This window comes from Chionomys nivalis, chromosome 4, assembly GCF_950005125.1.
Source record: "Chionomys nivalis chromosome 4, mChiNiv1.1, whole genome shotgun sequence".
NCBI lineage: Eukaryota > Metazoa > Chordata > Mammalia > Rodentia > Cricetidae > Chionomys > Chionomys nivalis.
The window spans coordinates 117,152,570-117,171,001 of NC_080089.1; the positions used below are offsets into that span (position 1 = coordinate 117,152,570).

General features: G+C 48.4%; 1 protein-coding gene across 3 annotated transcripts in view; it reads right to left on the reverse strand.

Moving 5' to 3' along the window:
- Positions 1-18,432, reverse strand: part of Ulk4 (unc-51 like kinase 4) — a 294,534-nt gene that overhangs the window by 198,833 nt on the left and 77,269 nt on the right. For all 3 annotated transcript variants that reach the window (XM_057769024.1, XM_057769023.1, XM_057769025.1), the window contains 2 exons: positions 16,356-16,483; positions 2,965-3,098 (listed from right to left, as the gene is read on the reverse strand). In XM_057769024.1, coding sequence (XP_057625007.1) covers positions 2,965-3,098; positions 16,356-16,483 — 262 coding nt within the window. The remainder of the gene's footprint in view (positions 1-2,964; positions 3,099-16,355; positions 16,484-18,432) is intronic.

The following is an 18,432-nucleotide window of genomic DNA, read 5'->3' on the forward strand; positions in this document are numbered from 1 at the left end:
AAGCTGCACACTGTTAATATAACACACTTGTAGCCTCTGGGGACAGAGTGTAACAATCTGCATAGCCACTATCAATTGCCCTCTAACCTAGAAATTAAAGAGAGTTATGATACAGTAATGGTCTTAGGAATTTATTTGTATTGTTCAAATTGACTATTACTGCTTATTGCTTTAGAAAACTAATTTAAAAGTATAAGCAAACAGATTATAAAATACAACTTGAAAAAGAAAGCAGAAAGAAAAACAAATAGGACAGGAAGAAGAGGAAGCAGTTTTTTTTTTTTTCAAGACCAGGTTTCTCAGTAGTCTTAGCTGTCCTGGAATTTTCTCTGTAGACCAGGTTGGCCTTGAACTCACAGAAAATCTGCCTGCCCTTGACTTCCAAGGGCTGCGATTAAGGGCATGCACCATCACTACCAAGGACGGAGAAAAGAGGTCAATGTCCAAAACTTTTAATTTTATTTTATTTTAGTGTATGTGTGAGTGTGAGTGTGTGTGTGTTAAGGTTTCTATTGCTGTAAAGAGACACCATGACCACAGCAATTCTTGTCTTATAAAGAAAACATTTAATTGGGCTGGCTTACATTTTCAGAGGTCGAATCCTCTGCATGGTGCAGCACGGTGGCGTGCAGGCAGACATGGTGCTGGAGCGGGTGCTAAGAGTCCTTACATCTTGACTCACAGGCAAGAGGAAGTGGTCCGGGACACTGGGCAGGATCTTGAGCATATAGGAGACCTCAAAGGTGCCTCCTCCACAGGACACACTTTCTCCAACAAGGCCACACCTCCTAATAGTGCCACTCCCTTTGGGAGCCATTTTCTTTCAAACCACCAGTGTGTGTGTGTGTGTGTGTGTGTGTGTGTGTGCACATGAGTGAAGGTACCCAGAAGAGGGCATCAGATCCCCTGAAACTGGAGTACAAACAGCTGTGAGCCATGATGTGGGTGCTGGGAATTGAACCCGGGTCCTCTGGAAAAAGCAGTGCTGTTAACTGCTAGGCCACGGTGCCGGGCTCCATTTCCAGCATCACTGGCGGAGAAGGTGTCCTAACTGATCAGGAAGAAAGAGTTACTGGCAGTAGGACGACATCACCATTGCTTTCACATCCATAGCTCCGCATCTTCACTAAGATGGCTTGAATCAAATTTAATGAGCTAAACACTTCTGGGCTAGAGCTACACCTTCTGGGAATGCATGGGAAAGGAGCCAGAGCGGCACTGAGCCCTGCTCATGTGACTTTAATTTCCAAAAACAACAAGAAGGCATTTCCTTAGTGCAATTAGCATTCTCTGCAGGTCATCCCCAAACGACTAATACCATCAAGATCTGTGACTCCAAACTCTAAACCTATGTACATTTCTGGCTGTGGCGCTGTACATCTGAATCTTAGCCTTAGAGGATGAAGGAAGGAAGATCAGGAGTTCAAAACCAGCCTCTGCTACATAGTGCATTCAATTCCAACCCAAACTTTATCTCAACAAAATGAAACAAAAAACAAACAATAATAAAAAGCACGAGCAGGTGTGGTGGTGCACACCTTTAATCCCAGCACCCAAGAGGCGGAGGCAGGCCATGTCTCAAACCACCATAGCCACAACAAAACCAACCAATGAAACAAAATGAAATATACATTTTAAAAGTTCTTTTAATAAATAAATATACTTATGGCTCTAATTTCACGGGAAATTATTTAAGATATGGGCAGGTTTCTCAGCTTTTCAGGATGAACCACTACCTGATCTCCATTTTTTTTCTTAAACTGTCATTTGGTGGTTTGAATAAAATGGCCCCATAAACTCATAGGCAGAAGCACTATCAGGAGGTCTGACCTCTGTTGGGTGAAGGGTGTCACTAAGGGCGGGCTTTGAGATCTCAGATGCTCCAGCCAGGCCCACTGTGGCGCTCTCTTCCTGCTGTCTGCAGACCAGAGGTAGAGCTGTCTGCTACCTCTCCAGCACCATGTTGGCCTGCATCCCGATGTTCCCTGTCATAGTAAATATGGAGCTAATTAAATGCTTTCTGTATAGGGGTTGCTGTGCTCATGGCATTGCCTCATAATCATAGAAACCATGACTAAGACAGCCATCTACCTCATAGAAACCATGACTAAGACAGCCATCTACCTCATAGAAACCATGACTAAGACAGCCATCTACCTCATAGAAACCCTAAGACAGCCATGTACCTCATAGAAACCATGACTAAGACAGCCATCTACCTCATAGAAACCATGACTAAGACAGCCATCTACCTCATAGAAACCATGACTAAGACAGCCATCTACCTCATAGAAACCATGACTAAGACAGCCATCTACCTCAGGTAACACCCAAATGTAACATCTCAATCCTGTGACCGATACAAATTAACTATAGACCAGACAAGGCCAATGAAGTCTTAAAGCCACACATTGCAGAGAAATGTCTCCCCACTGCCCCACAGCAACATAGACATCAAGACTCAGAGACTGTGATGGCATGCACAGGACTTGTACAAGTCCCAGTCAGACAAAAGCCCAGCACAGGGGACGATAAAACTGATGTGCGGCCACCACTGGACAGTTGCTGGGAGCCAGAAGGTCAATTCACGATTCGTTTTGTTTTATTGGTATACCATAGTAGTCAGATCACACTGCAGAGCAGACCCAACCCCAAGACTAGCTGGGCAATGCAAACTGGGGAAGAAACCAAAGGAGGAGGAAAGGAAGACTGAAAGAAGATGAAGACAAAGAAGAAGATGAAGATCTCGTCACTATTGGGTGGGAAGGGATGGGAAGGCTGAGAGAGTGGGAAGGGGAGGAGCTAAGGGGGCGAATATGTTTACAAACCATATAAAATCCCGAGAAATTAATTTTTAAGGTAAGTTTTGAAATAGAAGAGAAGCAAGAATGAAGAAAGGCATGCCAGAAGCCACGTGCAGAAGAGTAAACAGCTATGGGCCCGGAGCAGGTGGCTGTCGTTTACCTAGGATCCGCGGCGGCTCCTGTACCATGTGCTGGATGAGGAGATCCAGGCACCTGGCCAGGTACTCGCTCCCACCCTGCAGCTCCTTGCCTGGAGAGGTCTTTCTGCTGTCTCTCTCGATGTACATCACCAACCTGCAAACAGCACCGGGCAAAGATTATTGCTCATGATAAGATAGATACAGTGTCTGTCTTAAATGCCACCGAGGCGGGTGTTTCCAGAGGTGCAGCCCTAGACGTGCTGACCATCACCACACTGCACAGCCAGGCACAGTCAGCTGCACTTTACAAGCCCAGACATTGATGCAGAAGCCAGGCTCCACTAAAGGTCTCTGCCCGGGTTGTAAACAACACCCTGATTTCGTTTGTCTTTGCCCAATGGAAAGATACATTCTCCACTGATAGACGGCAACCAACCAAGACACTTGCACACAAGGGGCTCTCAGTGTCCCAGGATCAGTGGAGAACCTTGGGTACCAGCCCTTTTGTTGGTCATTAATATTAAACTTGGTTGGAAGTCCTGGCCATTCAAATGAACTCTAGTTCTTTTGGGGAACTATAGACACAGAAAGAAACGTGGACAGCAACAGTTACATTAGCACACCTTTCTGTCCATTAGTTTAAGATGTCTGCTGTGCATGCGTATGCGTGTGTGTGTGTGTGTGTGTGCACGTGAGAGAGATGCGCTATGAGCTGTCCTGATCACTCATGAAGTCAGCATCTTCTCATGTGTGAACTGAACATCTAGGGATGACACGTGTGTGAAGAGACACATGTGAAGGGTTCATTAAGTCTTGGTTTTCTCCTGGATTCTCTTGTCCTTTAGGTTAGAAACTTGGTGGGGGATTATTTGTGTAACAAGTGCCTTCCCCTGGTCTATGGCTTGATTTGGATTCTTTTGTTTGTTTTTAAATTTCTGACTCTAACAGAAGTCCCTAACTTTAAATTAATACCAGTGTTTCCTTTATGATGGAGCCTGTGCAGACTGTCAGAACCATGAACTGAGCCCACGGTTGCCAAGTCTGTTTTGCTGTCACATTTTCACAGGCAAATGTACTACACGCCTACCTGGTATAACTTAAGGAGAGGTTTGTCATCCAGACATTTACATAAGGCAATGCCAACTGTAGTTGCCTGAGGATCAGAAAAGTAAAACGGCCACCCTGGTCAGCCTTATAGACCAGGCAGTGGTGACACACACCTTTAATTCCAGTAGCCACACCAGTTGCCATAAAAACCAGGCAATAGTGGTGCATGCCTTTAATCCCAGCCCTAGAGAGGATTATAAAACAGGAAAAAGACAGTCTTTGGACACAGTGATTCCTGGAGGCAGGATCGCCATTTCAGACTGAGGTCAAGGTAAGAGCCAGTGGCTGGCTGCTTTGCTTTTCTGACCCTCATGTAGGTTTTATTTATTAAAATACAAGTGAAATTCCACTACTTCAACCTCTTCCCAAGCCCCCACCCCAGACTCCTCAGGGTTCATATTTTCTATCCGACTCCAAATACCAATCCCAGAGGACTCCAGTCTCCATGCACCGAGTGTGGTCTCTGCACACGCACTGTAGAGTGCACGATGTACTGAGTGTGGTCTCTGCACACGCACTGTAGAGTGCACTGAGTGTGGTCTCTGCACACGCACTGTAGAGTTGTAGAAGGAGCTGTGGGCCGGCCTGGTAGCTGCGGGCTGTGTTCCTGCCGCCCCAGCTCCTGATCGCCTGGCTAGCTTCTGCCCCAAAATAGCAACACACAAACTCTATTCATTTAAACACTGCTTGGCCCATTTCTATTCATGTGTGTAGCACCCCAAGGTGCGCTTACCGGGAAGATTCTAGCCTATGTCCATCCTGGGTCGGTTCGGAGCTTCATCGCATCTGCCCCAGAGAGGAGAGCTATCGAGTCTGAGCTCACTTCCTCTTCCTCCCAGCATTCTGTTCTGTTTACTCCACCCACCTATGTTCTAACCTATGAGGGCCAAGCAGTTTCTTTATTTTTTAACCAATGACCTTCCTCCATCATAGAGTGCACAATGTACTGAGCGTGGTCTCTGCACAACACTATAGAGTGCACTGTGCACTGAGTGTGGTCTCTGCACACACACTGTAGAGTGCACTGAGTGTGGTCTCTGCACACGCACTGTAGAGTGCACTGAGTGTGGTCTCTGCACACGCACTGTAGAGTGCACAATGTACTGAGTGTGGTCTCTGCACACGCACTGTAGAGTGCATGATGTACTGACGTGGTCTCTGCACACACACTGTAGAGTGCACTGAGTGTGGTTCTTCACACACACTTTAGAGTGCACTGAGTGTGGTCTCTGCACACACACTTTAGAGTGCACTGAGTGTGGTCTCTGCACACGCACTGTTGAGTGCAAAATGTACTGAGTGTGGTCTCTGCACACGCACTGTAGAGTGCATGATGTACTGACTGTGGTCTCTGCACACACACTGAAGAGTGCACCGAGTGTGGTCTCTGCACACATACTGTAGAGTGCACCGAGTGTGGTCTCTGCACACACACTGTAGAGTGCACTGTGTAGCCTGCAGTCGGACTTCTCCAGACGATGCTGACATTCGCCTCTGGAATGAATGTAAAGACACCTGGGCCACCTTCACCCAGACTGGAATAAAGACTGGAAGAACACCAGGGTGAGTTTTTCCCCCTGCCCTGGGAAATCCCCCAAATCCATAGCTCTCCCGGATGTAAGCAGAATGCAAAGGGGGTTCTTAAGTTTCAGGAGTCAGAGAATTAAAAGAAAACTGTCCCCCAAATCCACAGCATATACAAAAGTACATTCCTACTTGTCTTTAAAGATTCAAATTTTCTCTAAAATCTAAATTACTTAGCACAGAATGTAATGGTGTGTTATTTAATTGCCTAAATCTAAAACATCTTTCCTTAAGTTGAGGTTTAGCTGCCCTTTGGAACCCTACTGCAGAGTGAGCCCATAAGAAGACAGCCATCTGCTTGCTCAGAACCAGTGTGGCCCAGCACCAGTGAGCCCTCCAGGGAGGCCGACAACGCTGTCACCAGGTGCTCACAGGCTACCGACAAGGGGACATCCACCCCGCACTCTACAAACTCACTTTGTATAAGAAGGATAAAATGTGGAGACCTTTGTATGAGGAGACCATGAACATTTTAGACTGTTCTCTAAATACATGGCAAATTGTATTTCTTAGCATTCTACAGAGACCAAGTTAAAAAGACTGACACTCAGTAAAAATCCAAGTAAACTGCCAAAGAACAAGACCCATTCTTCCCTCCGACTCCCTCCACGGGGGGGGGGGAGCCTCTTCCCATAGCGTTCCCATCCCCTAACCTTCCGGACTTCAGTTACCTTATCCCTGCCCCCCAGCACCCCTCCTCACCCTTCCCTCTGTGTTCTCTGTCCTGACACACACCCCTGTCCCAGGGCTGAGCTCACCAAGTCCTGGTCTCTGGTGCTCGTGGAGCTGAGCAGAAGGCTGGTGCCAGTGACGCTGAAGCCCATGTGGGGGCTTACACCTGTGACCATGTGGGGGCTCACACCTGTGACCATGTGGGGGCTCACGCCCATGACCAAATACTTGGGAGAACAAGTAGAAAGGGCAGGTGTTTAAGGCCATCCTCCACTCATAGTGAGTTTGGGGCTAACCTGGACTATCTGAGACCCTGTCTCAAACAGGAAAAAAGTCTAATAAAATGCATACTGATAGTGTCTCCTACATGCTTGCTCGGTATTTTTTATTTTTGATAATTTTCATTGAGAGTTTGATTGGATGTAGAATGACCTGAGAGACAGACCTCTATGCCTGTCTGTGAGGATGCAGAGAGGGTACAAAAAGGGAGAAGGCAAAAGCTGGGGTTCTGAGTGGAATGAAAAAGGAAAAGAGGAGGAGTCAGATGTGCATGGCAGATGTGCACCGACCCTCCCTGCTCTCTGCTTCCTAAGCAGCTAAGGTGTGATGTGGCCCAGGTCCACACTCCTGCCATCCGTGCCCCCCATGATGGACTGTAGTACTTGTTTCTCCCCATTCAGGAATAATTTGCTTTAATATTTATATTAAATGAATATTAGTTTATTATTAATAATTAATATTAAAGGATGCACCTTCCCTCTCTCCCCCGCCCCTCCCAGAATCCTTGACAAACTCCTTCCTCAATTCAACACCTTCATTTCCCATCAAAGTTTTGAGTCAGCTATGGCATCCAGGTGATGAATGGACTTTTGACCTAAATCCAAATGACAGCAACCCCAGCGTATCTACAAGCCTACTCTGGTTGGTCCTTTTCTTCCTAAATCTGTAACTGGAAGAGTCGTACTTAGCAACTGTCAGAACCCATATGCTGACTTACATGAAATGTAAGAATTAGCAAAGAAAAATGGGAGCCTAGAAGGTTCCCTGGGGCCTCCTGCTGCAGCACGGCTCCTGAGCGCCTGCAGTAAAGGGGCCCAGGAATGCACCAGCACAGTGGGCTGCAGCAGTGATCTTTGGGCTTTTAGAGCAAAGCCATGCTCTCACTGGCAAATCAGGAGCTTCTCGCAGACACGGAACATCAGTGCTGGCACCAATGCATTGTGCAATCCAAGCTGCCTGTTGTTATCTAGCAGGCTGGGCACACAGCAGTAAACCGTCATCAACAGGGCAGAAATGAGCCTGGGTAAGTCCAGAACACCCGCCCTACATGGAGGAGGGTCAGACCCTGAGTGGGGATCACAGCAGTCGACCAGCAGAGAAGAGCAGGCTCTGTGTGTGGAATGAGATGTGACCCTTGGAGGACACCATCCAGAGAGTGGAACTTCGAACCACAACTGGCTACATCCTGCCTTTCGGTTTAGCATGGCTAAAGTATAGGTCTGTGTTGCCCAGGAGCACTAGGCAAGAGTTCAGTAGACAGAAACTCAGGGCTTAAGACTGGTGACAGAAAGCTCCAGGGAAGAGAACCAGAGAGACGGCTCAGTGGGCAAAGCATATGCTGTGGAAGCAGGAAGACCATACTCGTATCCCACAGACAGGCCGTGTGGGCACAGTGACTTGCCTCAGAAGGCCAAGTTGGGAACTCAAAATGGGCACAGTGGCCTGCCTCAGAAGGCCAAGACGGGAGCCCCAGAGCGAGCTCATCCCAAAGACTAGCCAGAACAAAGAGCTCTGGGTTTCATTGAGACAGCCTAGCTCAAAGAATAAGGTGGAAGAGAGACTGAGATAATTCCCAACATCAGCTTGGGCCTACACACACACACACGCACACATACACATTGCAGAGCACCCAAACATACACACATGTGCGCACACACATGCACATGCATACACACATAACACACACATGCACTCATTGCATTGCACACACACAGACACATGCACATATATACAAGTACACACCCATGCACACCCACCCACATCTACCTGTACTCAAATGCAACATGCATACATGGGTGATGGTGTAAATGAGACATGTCCCTGCAGGCTGGTGTGTTTGGCTTCTCTGTCTTCACTGAGGGGTGCTGTTGAGGGAAATTATGGAATGCTTAGGACATGAAGGCTGGCTGGAGGAAAGTTTACCACTAGGGTGGCTTTGAGAGTGCATAGCTTTACCCCGCTCTCCCTCCCTTCCATTTGTTTTTGAACATGTGGAAGATGCAGCCTCTCGGCTTCCTGCTCCCGCCACCTGCCGCGCCTCCCCAACATTACAGACTTCCCTTCTGGAACCGCAAGCCAAAACACACTCTTCCACACTTTGTTCTATCACGGCAATGGAAATTACTGACATAATAGGAAAAAGTGAGATAGCATGTCATTGTTTCCACAGGATGAGCACGCTCACTGACAGAATCCAATCTAGAAGACGCTGTCAGCAATCATGCAGATAAAATGACACTCTACAAATGTCACCAGAGTCCTTTAGATGCCTTTGAGCTTCCACCGGGAAAGATGGCGGCTCTCAGGACCAGCAAAAGGAGAGTGAGTCAAGGATTCACAGGGATTTGGTCTGTAGTGCTGAGGCTCACGAGAGAAGCATCTGATGTGGGGTGTCTCTGCATGCTGTGAACATGTTTTACTACCACTGGTTAATAAAGAAGCTGATTTGGTCAATAGTCAAGCAGAATAGAGCCAGGTGGGAAATCCAAACAGAGATACCTGGAGAAAAAGGGCAGAGTCAGGGAGATGCCAGCAGCCACCAGAGAAGCAAGATGTGAGGTAACAAGATATAAACCTTATGGTAAATATAAACTGATAGAAATGGGTTAATTTAAGTTGTAAGAACTAGTTAATAATAAGCCTAAGCTTGTTATTACCCAAACAGTTTGTAATTAATATTAAGCCTCAGAGTGGTTATTCCGAAACTGGCAGGCGGGAGAGAAACAAGCACACACCTGTACTGGAAATACCCAGTCAGGTTCCAAAGATGCATGCCAGACTGCCCACTCAAAGGTAGCCTCAGAGGAGCAGCATGTCCCCCACCAGCCTCAACAGGGTAACAAATGCTCCCCATAGCCTCAGCAGGGTAAGTAGTGCCCCCCATGGCCTCGGCAGGGAAACAAGTGCCCCCTGTAACCTCAACGGGGTAACAAAAGCCCCCCGTAGCCTCGGCAGGGTAACAAGTGCCCCCTGTAACCTCAACGGGGTAACAAAAGCCCCCCGTAGCCTCGGCAGGGTAACAAGTGCCCCCTGTAGCCTCAGCAGGGTAACAAGTGTTCCCGTAGCCTCAACAAGGTGACAAATGCCCCCATCTGCATTTCAGATGTATAATGGCAACAGTGCTTTTACCACTTAGTGTCGTCTTTATCTGTATCTTCGATTATTGTCTTAAGTTTTTCATCATTATTGTGCATAGACACACAAGCCATGGCACACACTTGGAGGCAGGGACAACCTTCAAGAGTTATTCTCTCCATACATGTTTGCAAGCATTCCAGATTCATATAGCAAGCACCACACACCGAATCTCTCTGACCACTTCAATTACTAATGACGCAAATACCCATCCCTGTCATTAGAAATCGCTTCAAAGCAGAGAGATTATTATGTATGATACAAAATCTTAGACATTTTGTAAGCATATAAGGTTTACCTATGATTTTATTTTATTTATTTTCTGTGCATAGGTGTTGTGACTTCATGCATGAGAACTAATTGTGCACAGCACTCACAGAAGCCTAAAGAGAAGAACATCACAGTCCCTAGAGCTGGAGTTACAGGTATAGTGAGCCACCATGTGGGTGCTGGGACCTGAATCCGGGTCCTCTGCAGAGTGCCCAGTGCTTTTGGGTGCTGGGAACCAAACCCGGGTCCTCTACAGAATGTCCAGTGCTTGTGGGAGCTGGGACCTGAACCCGTGTCCTGTGCAGAAGCATCCAGTACTTATGGGAGCTGGGACCCAAACCCGGGTCCTCTGCAGGAACACCCAGTGATTGTGGGTGCTGGGACCCAAACCCAAGTCCTCTGCAGTAGCACCCAGAGCTTGTGGGAGCTGGGACCCAAACCCATGTCCTGTGCAGAAGCACCCAGTGTGTTACGGATGAGTTTTAGGGATAGAGAGTTTCCAGGTTATGCAGAACCAACTGAGCATTTGCTCCTGGCTTTTTTCTTTCTCCCCTGGATTTAAACATACTTTCTTCCAGCTGTTTATAGCTTCTTTGGGGCAGATAATTCTTTAATCCATCTGGAATTAACTTCTGTATAAGCAAAGAAAATAAATTTTCCCACAGTTAACCAATTATCCAGAGTAAATATTTCCTTAAGAAAACCTTTCTTTTAAGATTAAAGAAGGTGGTTTTTTTTATTTCACTGATTTCCATATTAACAGAGATGTCAAGGGGGGAGGGGAGAGAACCCCTCTAGAAAGCCTGGTCCCTCAGGAGGCTCTCACACCCACCTCACAGCAGGCCTCACCATGAACTCATAGAACTATCCATCCTCTGAAGTAACCAATCGCACCCAGAGACGCTAAGGCCCCATTTCCTGACTTGTCACACTCAGTCTGAGAGAGAGCCCTTTGAAGAAACGGGTGGACATTTGGGGGCTGTCATCTCCTCTCTATCTGGTGCTGACGGCTCAGCTCCACGGTGGATGGATGGGAGAGCTGACACCGCAGGAAAACGTGCTGAAATCTAGACCATCAAGGGACAGCGGTGATGATAGAGAGCAGGGAAAATATCCACCAGGTACCGTGAAGGTTACGGCAGGCTGAGGGTGGGAAGCATCTGTCAGCGGCAGCCGGGCGGTGGGATGACACACTACGACTCAGCTGGTACTGCCACGGCAGGGACCAGGAAATGGGGACCCTGCCCCCACAAACTCACCACAGAGGCTTTAATAGCAGTTGTGTGTCCTGGGCAACCCTTACACACACAACAACACAGCCCTGGGCTGCAGGGCAATGGAGGCAGACCCAGCCCGCTCCACCTAAACGCTCTCCGAGAACCATTTATGTTCCCAAGTCAAATTCCAAAACCTAGAAAAAAATCAGTTTTGCTGCCTTGAGGATCCCACAACCCTTCTAGTTTTTTTTATCATGTGTGTTTTATTTGTCTGTGTGGGGTACAGACACACACATGGCGCAGCACCTGTGTGGAGGTCAGAGGACAACTTGCAGGAATCTATTTTCCCCTTCCACCATGTGGGCCCCAGGGACTGAACTCAGGTCATCAGGCTTTGGTGGTCAGTGCCTTTGCCTGCTGAGCCCACTCAAAAGCCCTCCTCTTAGTTCCTTATGTCTGCAGGACACCAGTTCCCAGCATTCTAATGTTGTTCCCCTACCCAACTGGGATTCGTTTTTTAATTACAGGAGCGACACACCTCACTGTCTTAGGAACTTTTCTCATCTCAGCACCTGGTTGAAGGCAGAGTTCACGCAGCAGGAGCCGTGGCAAGCCCTCCTCCCCTCACGGAGACAGGAAGCTGGACCAGAAGCAGGAAAAGGATGGAACTTCAGGGGCCACCCGAGGGGTTCCACCTAGCACAGCCTTCAAACTAGCCCCACCACCTGGGACCCAGTAGAGCCATGAGCCACTGGGGTCTCTTCACACTCAGACCAGTGAGGGAGGTCTCAGGGATTCAGTTTGGTCTCATTCTTCAGTTCCTATTTTTTGAAGGTGCTGTGGGACAATGGTCTGTACCCTGTCACTTGTATTTTAAATAAATGCTGATTGGCCAGTATCCAGGCAGGAAGGAGAGGTGGGGCAACAAGAAATCTGGGAAGAGGGAAGTTTCAGTCGCAGTCATCACCCAGACAGAGAGGAAGCAAGATATGACTGCCTCACCAAAAAAGGTACCAAGCCATGTGGCTAACACAGACAAGAATTATGGGCTAATATAAGTTATAAGAGTTAATAAGAAGCCTGAGCTAATGGGCAATCACTTTATGATTCCTGTAGACCTCTGTGTGTTTATTTGGGACTGAACGGCTGCGGGACTGGGCAGGACAGAAACCTCAATCAACATGAAGGATTTTACACAGATACTGAAAATAGATGTGTACAGCCACTGAGGGTTCTTCTTTTACCAAACATGTTCACAATGAACACAGAGTCGGTCTTTCCCTTCCTCCTTTATGGACACCTAACGAGCAACCCCAGGTCAATGCCTGACTGCCCCAGGATCCCACGCCATCAGCACTGGCAGTAACAACACCCACTGGACACCCTGGGGCATGGAACCTCAACCACTCACATTCATAGTGCCCGAATATCAAATGTAAAACCAAAGTGATGGCGCATGTACTGTCAGAGACATTTCCCGGCTCGTTCCTGAAGGCTGCAGCACTAGGGTCCAACAAGCAATCATCAAGACGATTTGTGATTCTCTTCTGTTGGTATGGAGCAGCCTCGCTCCCGAGTTCTCTATCACAGCCGAGAACCACTGATGTAGCAGTAATATCAAGTTTAAAAATTGAAACAAGCCCAATTAGACTTCAAAGAGTAAACAGGAGGCAGGCTGCCTGAAGAACAGGGGTGGGGGAGACGAGGACTTGAGAGGAACAGGGCAGCCATGTGTTGCCTTCATTTCCTTAGCTCCTCAATTCCCCAAGCCTCCATCCCAGAACAGTCGCAATGAGTCTTCCTGCGCCCCAGGTAAAAAGATCACTAGTAGATCACAGGGAAGCCACACAGGACCTGCCCCTCTCCTGCACAGCTTTAGTGGCAATAGGAGCTGGCCTTCCACTGCAGTACCTGCTCCAGGTCCCCATCTTCCCCTGCAAGGAGGAAGCCAACAACAGCGGCCCAGTTCTCCGGGACAGAAGAAAATCATGAGTCACGGGTTGACCCTCCCTTTCCCTCTCATCAAAGCTGGACCGCTCTCGAGGCTTCCTGGCAGCAGCAGCACCAGTGCCTAACTGGGAGCTGCCTCCCATTCCCAAGGCAATGGCCCAATTCCCACAGAAGAGAAGTGTCAGCGGTCCAGCAACCAGCACCCCCTTCTCTGCGCCCCAGACCAAGAGAGACTTGAATCTCCCGGGAAGCAAAGCATACAGAACATCTTAACTCCACCCAGAGAAGTGAAGAGCTGGAAATCCTAACACAACCCAGCTGGATGTGAGCAGACAGCAGCACAAGTCCCATGCTGGGAGGATCTAGTAAACGACGGACGCCATTTTAAAAAAGCTTCTATAATGGGGTGAGCACGCAAAGGTGGCTGCTGCCCACGCTTGATGACCTCATTCCATCCTCAGGACTCAGAAGGTAAAGGAGGGAACCGACACCCCGAAGGTGTCCTCCGACCTCCACATGTATGCTTGACCCTCAAAAAATAGAGTCAAAAATTAAAATTCCCCAAAAGCACTGAAATTCTCTTAAATCTAATGAAAGAATTTAAACTCTTAATTTTAAAAAAAGTTCATAAAAATGAACCAAGTGAAAATGCAGAAACGTCACTAGATGGGCTCAACAGTGTAGAGAAGAGAAAGTCGTGCCCGGGGATTTGAGGAGAGAGCGTTTGGAATTATAAAGCCTAAAACCCAGAGGGAACAAAAGACAGAGGACCTGGTAACAACAGGACAATCAACTAACACCTTACATGCGTGTCATCAGCGTCTCCAATGGGGAGATGAGGGCAAGAGGGCTTGAAAGGGGATTTTTAAAAGTCATGGCTGAAAATCAAATTCACTCCAAAGATATGAATCTACAGATTCAAGAAACACTCCCCAAAGATTTTATATAAACTTCTGAACTTTGATGAGAAGAACGTATCTTTGAACGGTAGAGAGAAAGGCCACACCATGTAGAAAGGAATGTCAGCCACCAAGACTGACCTGAGACCAGGACAGCTGGCAGCCCGAGGGAGGGGGCGTGTCCAAAGAATCAATAACTCAGGTGAAGGAGGGCAATAGAAGCAGCTTCAGTAAAGGGAGGAGGCCCCTCCCACAGCGAGGCCCCTCCCACAGCTAAGCCCCTCCCACAACAAGTGTAACCTGTCTTTGCCCTGTGTGTGTGCACACGTGTGTGTATATATGCCTGTGTCTATGTGTGTGCCTGTGTGTTTGTGTGCATGTGTCACCATACCCATGGAGGCCAGAGATCAAACTTGGATATTGTTCCTCTGAAACCATCCCCCTCAGTTCTTGAGACAAGGAGCCTCTGGGGCTCCAGGGACATTTCGCAGTCCTGCCTTCAGAGTGCCTGGTACCCCAATTCCAGCCCTTCCCAGACTTCTGTCTTAGGTCTGCCTCTTCCCTTGTAGACCTTAGCTGCTTTCTCCCTGCTGGGCTAGCGAGTCATTGACCAGCTTCTCAGCATCAAAGCACAGCTTGAGGTAACAAGTCCACCTGGCCACTGTCTTCCACTCCACCTCAGTCCCCCCATCACTGGTCTAACACTGTCCTGGTCAAGCAAGCACCACAGAGAATGCCAGTGCCTGGAAGAAGCCTGCTCCAACGTCCTGAGTTAAAACTCATCTGTCCCAGGCCCCGCCAGGATTCCTGGCACTTGCTGTGTGAGATTTCCAATTCCTGCTCTGTGTCTTCTGGAGGCTGTGACCCATTTCCCTGAGTTTTTGCCATTGGCTCACAGCCTTTTGAAACAGCGTCCCTGCCGAAGCCATCTCTTTTTTCAGTTTCGCTGGTGTTCAGAAGCCTCTCCCAGAGTCACAGTGACAGAATTCTCCTGTCTCTTCCACTAGTTGCTTTGCTGCAAGCTGCAATGTCATCCTGTTCTTTCTCCTTCAAGGCTTCCTACGTGCATGGGGATGGCCTCAGCCTGCCGCTGTCCTCACTCACGGCTCAGTGAATGACTGAGTGAGGCAAAGGTAGGGGGAGAAGTCTTTCTCCTTAAGGACGAGGTGAGGCGCTGCCCCTCACAATCTGGCCCAACAGCCACGCGGGTCCTGCCCGGGATCACACAGCATCCACACAGGAGGAACCACACTTCGGGATGGCATGACCTCAGGGACTCGTGTCACACTGAGGCCATTTCTGCTGCCGTCTGCACTGTGCCCAGGCCACCCTGCTCACTGCATTGCTCCAGAGTGTGCAGTGGGTGCTTCTTCAGGCCGCAATACATACACTACTAGACGCTTAGGAGTCCCAGCAGAGACTGCAGCCTCACGGTGCCCTGGAGGGGTCACAGAGCAGGATCCGCCACATGAAACTGCCACCATCATCCCAAGGACACCAGTTGCTTAGCGTGCGGACAGTCCCTCTCAGGAGGAAGTGGAGGGCACGAGCCCTAACTGACCATGCCTTGGGGTTTCCAGGAGGTCTGGAATCCCACCTCTCGGGGAGGCTGAGACATGAAGATCGCAACTTCAAGGCTAGCCTGAGCTACACAGTGGGTTCTAGGGCAGCCTGGACTATATACATGGAGCTCCAGGCACCAAATAAAAAGATATCGACTAGATTTTCAGGACTCTCTGGACCCCAGTGGAGCAGAGCTGAGGAGGAATGTGGGTGAGAATGAGCTAAACACAACTAGAACTTTGGGGGCACCCAGGACAGCTCTTTCTCTCACAGGAAGGGTGAAACAGAGAAGATGCCCTGTGTGGTAGTTCACACCTGCAACCCCCGTACTGGGAAGGTGGAAGCAGGGAGTCCAAGAGTTCAAGGCTAGCCTGAACTACAAAACCAATCCATTTCTTAAATAAATAAATAGATAAATCTCAAAGTGACAGACGGACACCTAGCCCAGGGTTGTTCTGGTAATCCCACCCCTACAATGGCACCTTCAGCTTCTCAGCCTAGAGTCTTTCAGGGAAACCTTGGTATCCTGAAGGTACAAAGCCCTTGAGACGTTACTTGTTTGTGCTCAGGATCCTGTCTGGGCTTACAAACTAAGGATACAGAGAGACAGATCAAACTCCCGGTAAGGTTTAGAAAAGGCTTTCAATAACAGATACATAAAGGCCAGTAAGTTGTCTCCAGGACACTACAAGCCACTGATCAACGGCCCTGACAGACTCGGGTGGAGCACCGTACCTCGCCTGGCAGCTCAGCAGCAGCGTGTCCCGGTTGTAGATCAGGATGTAAAGCAGCACCAGGACGGCTTTGGCTCGGATGGCAGTGGACGGACTGTCCAGCAAACGGATGATGGTAGACACGAAGTCCTGGGGAGACATGATGGAGAGGTCAACCCAATGGTCATGGACTGCAGCGATCAAACAGGAGGCAGGCGATAAAACCTTATCAGCTGTGTTTGCGATCTCAGCTTGGTCCAAACCCACGAGTGATACTATCTCACTTAGCCAGTGTGTGTTGACAGAGGCAATAGATTTTCACAAGGTCCCACTTGTAGATTGTTGGCCTTAATTCCTGAGCAAATGGAATTCTATTTCCCATATACCTACATCGTGGGGGTCATGAGAAGTGTCAGAGGAGGAGACATGGGAGGGGCTACAGGGAAGAGAAGGGAGGTAAAAGTAATATATTTTAATTAAAAATATGTTCAAAATTTTAAAGAAAAGGGTAAATCTTCAAATGGTGAACGATTTGCTCAAATTCTGAGCTGAGTTAAAATCCAGCCCAGTTGAAAAACAAAGCCTCAAGGATATAACAGGAAGTGTGGCAGAAAGTAGCTGGACCAACTGGAGGACAAAGGCGCATGAAGACCTGAGTCCCACAGGGGTGCACACTGACATAGCTCCTACCCTGAGTGACAGAGCCACACCCGGTGATCGGACACAAACGTAAACACAGTCCTAATGGTCTTTACTTAAAGGCTCACAGCACCAAGCAATGCCAGTGACACTTGCCAGTCAGAATGAAACTGAGGCAGGGTCTGGACCCGTACGCAAATAGGAAACACACACACACACACACGTGTGTACACACACACATGCATACACACACACACACGCACGTGCACAGTCAAGCTCCCTCCCAATAGCTCTGGGCTGGAACAATGGCTGCACAGTACAGGGACAACAAGCAAGACCCAAAAGTTTGTTTCCCGTGGGGAACATCCTGGGGTTGGACAGCAGACCAGAATTCAGTCTGCAGATTAAGTACTGATATTGAATCTATGTATGCATCTTCCCTAGAAGTTCCTGGTTTATTTTTAAGGGATAATCAGTCAGGAATTAGAATTAAAGAGGTGTACCTGGTCACATTTCAGCAAGTGAGAAAACTTACAGCACAGTTAGAAATAGACCCAGAAGCCAGGAAGTGGTAACACCATTAGGTCAGGTGCAGGCACAGGCAGCCTTCCACACCAAGCACCAGACATATGCTCACCCTATTCTGACAATCCTCACCACACTAGCCATAACCCTCACCACACTAGCCACAATCATCACCACACTAGCCATAACCCTCACCACACTAGCCACAATCATTACCACACTAGCCATAACCCTCACCACACTAACCATAACCCTCACCATACTAGCCACAATCCTCACCACACTAGCCACAATCATCACCACACTAGTCATAACCCTCACCACACTAGCCATAACCCTCACCATACTAGCCATAATCCTCACCACACTAGCCACAATCCTCACCACACTATCCACAATCCTCACCACACTAGCCATAACCCTCACCACACTAGCCATAACCCTCACCACACTAGCCACAATCATCACCACACTAGCCATAACCCTCACCACACTAGCCATAACCCTCACCACACTAGTCACAATCCTCACCACACTAGCCATAACCCTCATCACACTAGTCATAACCCTTACCACACTAGCCAAATCCTCACCACACTAGCCACAATCCTCACCATACTAGCCATAACCCTTACCACACTAGCCACAATCCTCATACTAGCCACAATCCTCACCATACTAGCCAATTTCACAACTTTCCTGACTTCTTCATGCCTTCTCCCAGATACAACTATAGGCTTTGGATCCCTCCTGAGTCCTGGCATGTTGTATATATGAGTTCCAGCACTCTCTGGATCACACCTGAATCCTGCACTCTCTGAATCACTCCTGAGTCCTGCACTTTCTGGATCACACCTAAGTCCTGCACTCTCTGGATCACACCAGAGTCCTGCACTCACTCTCTGGATCACATCTGAGTCTCTCTGGATCACTCC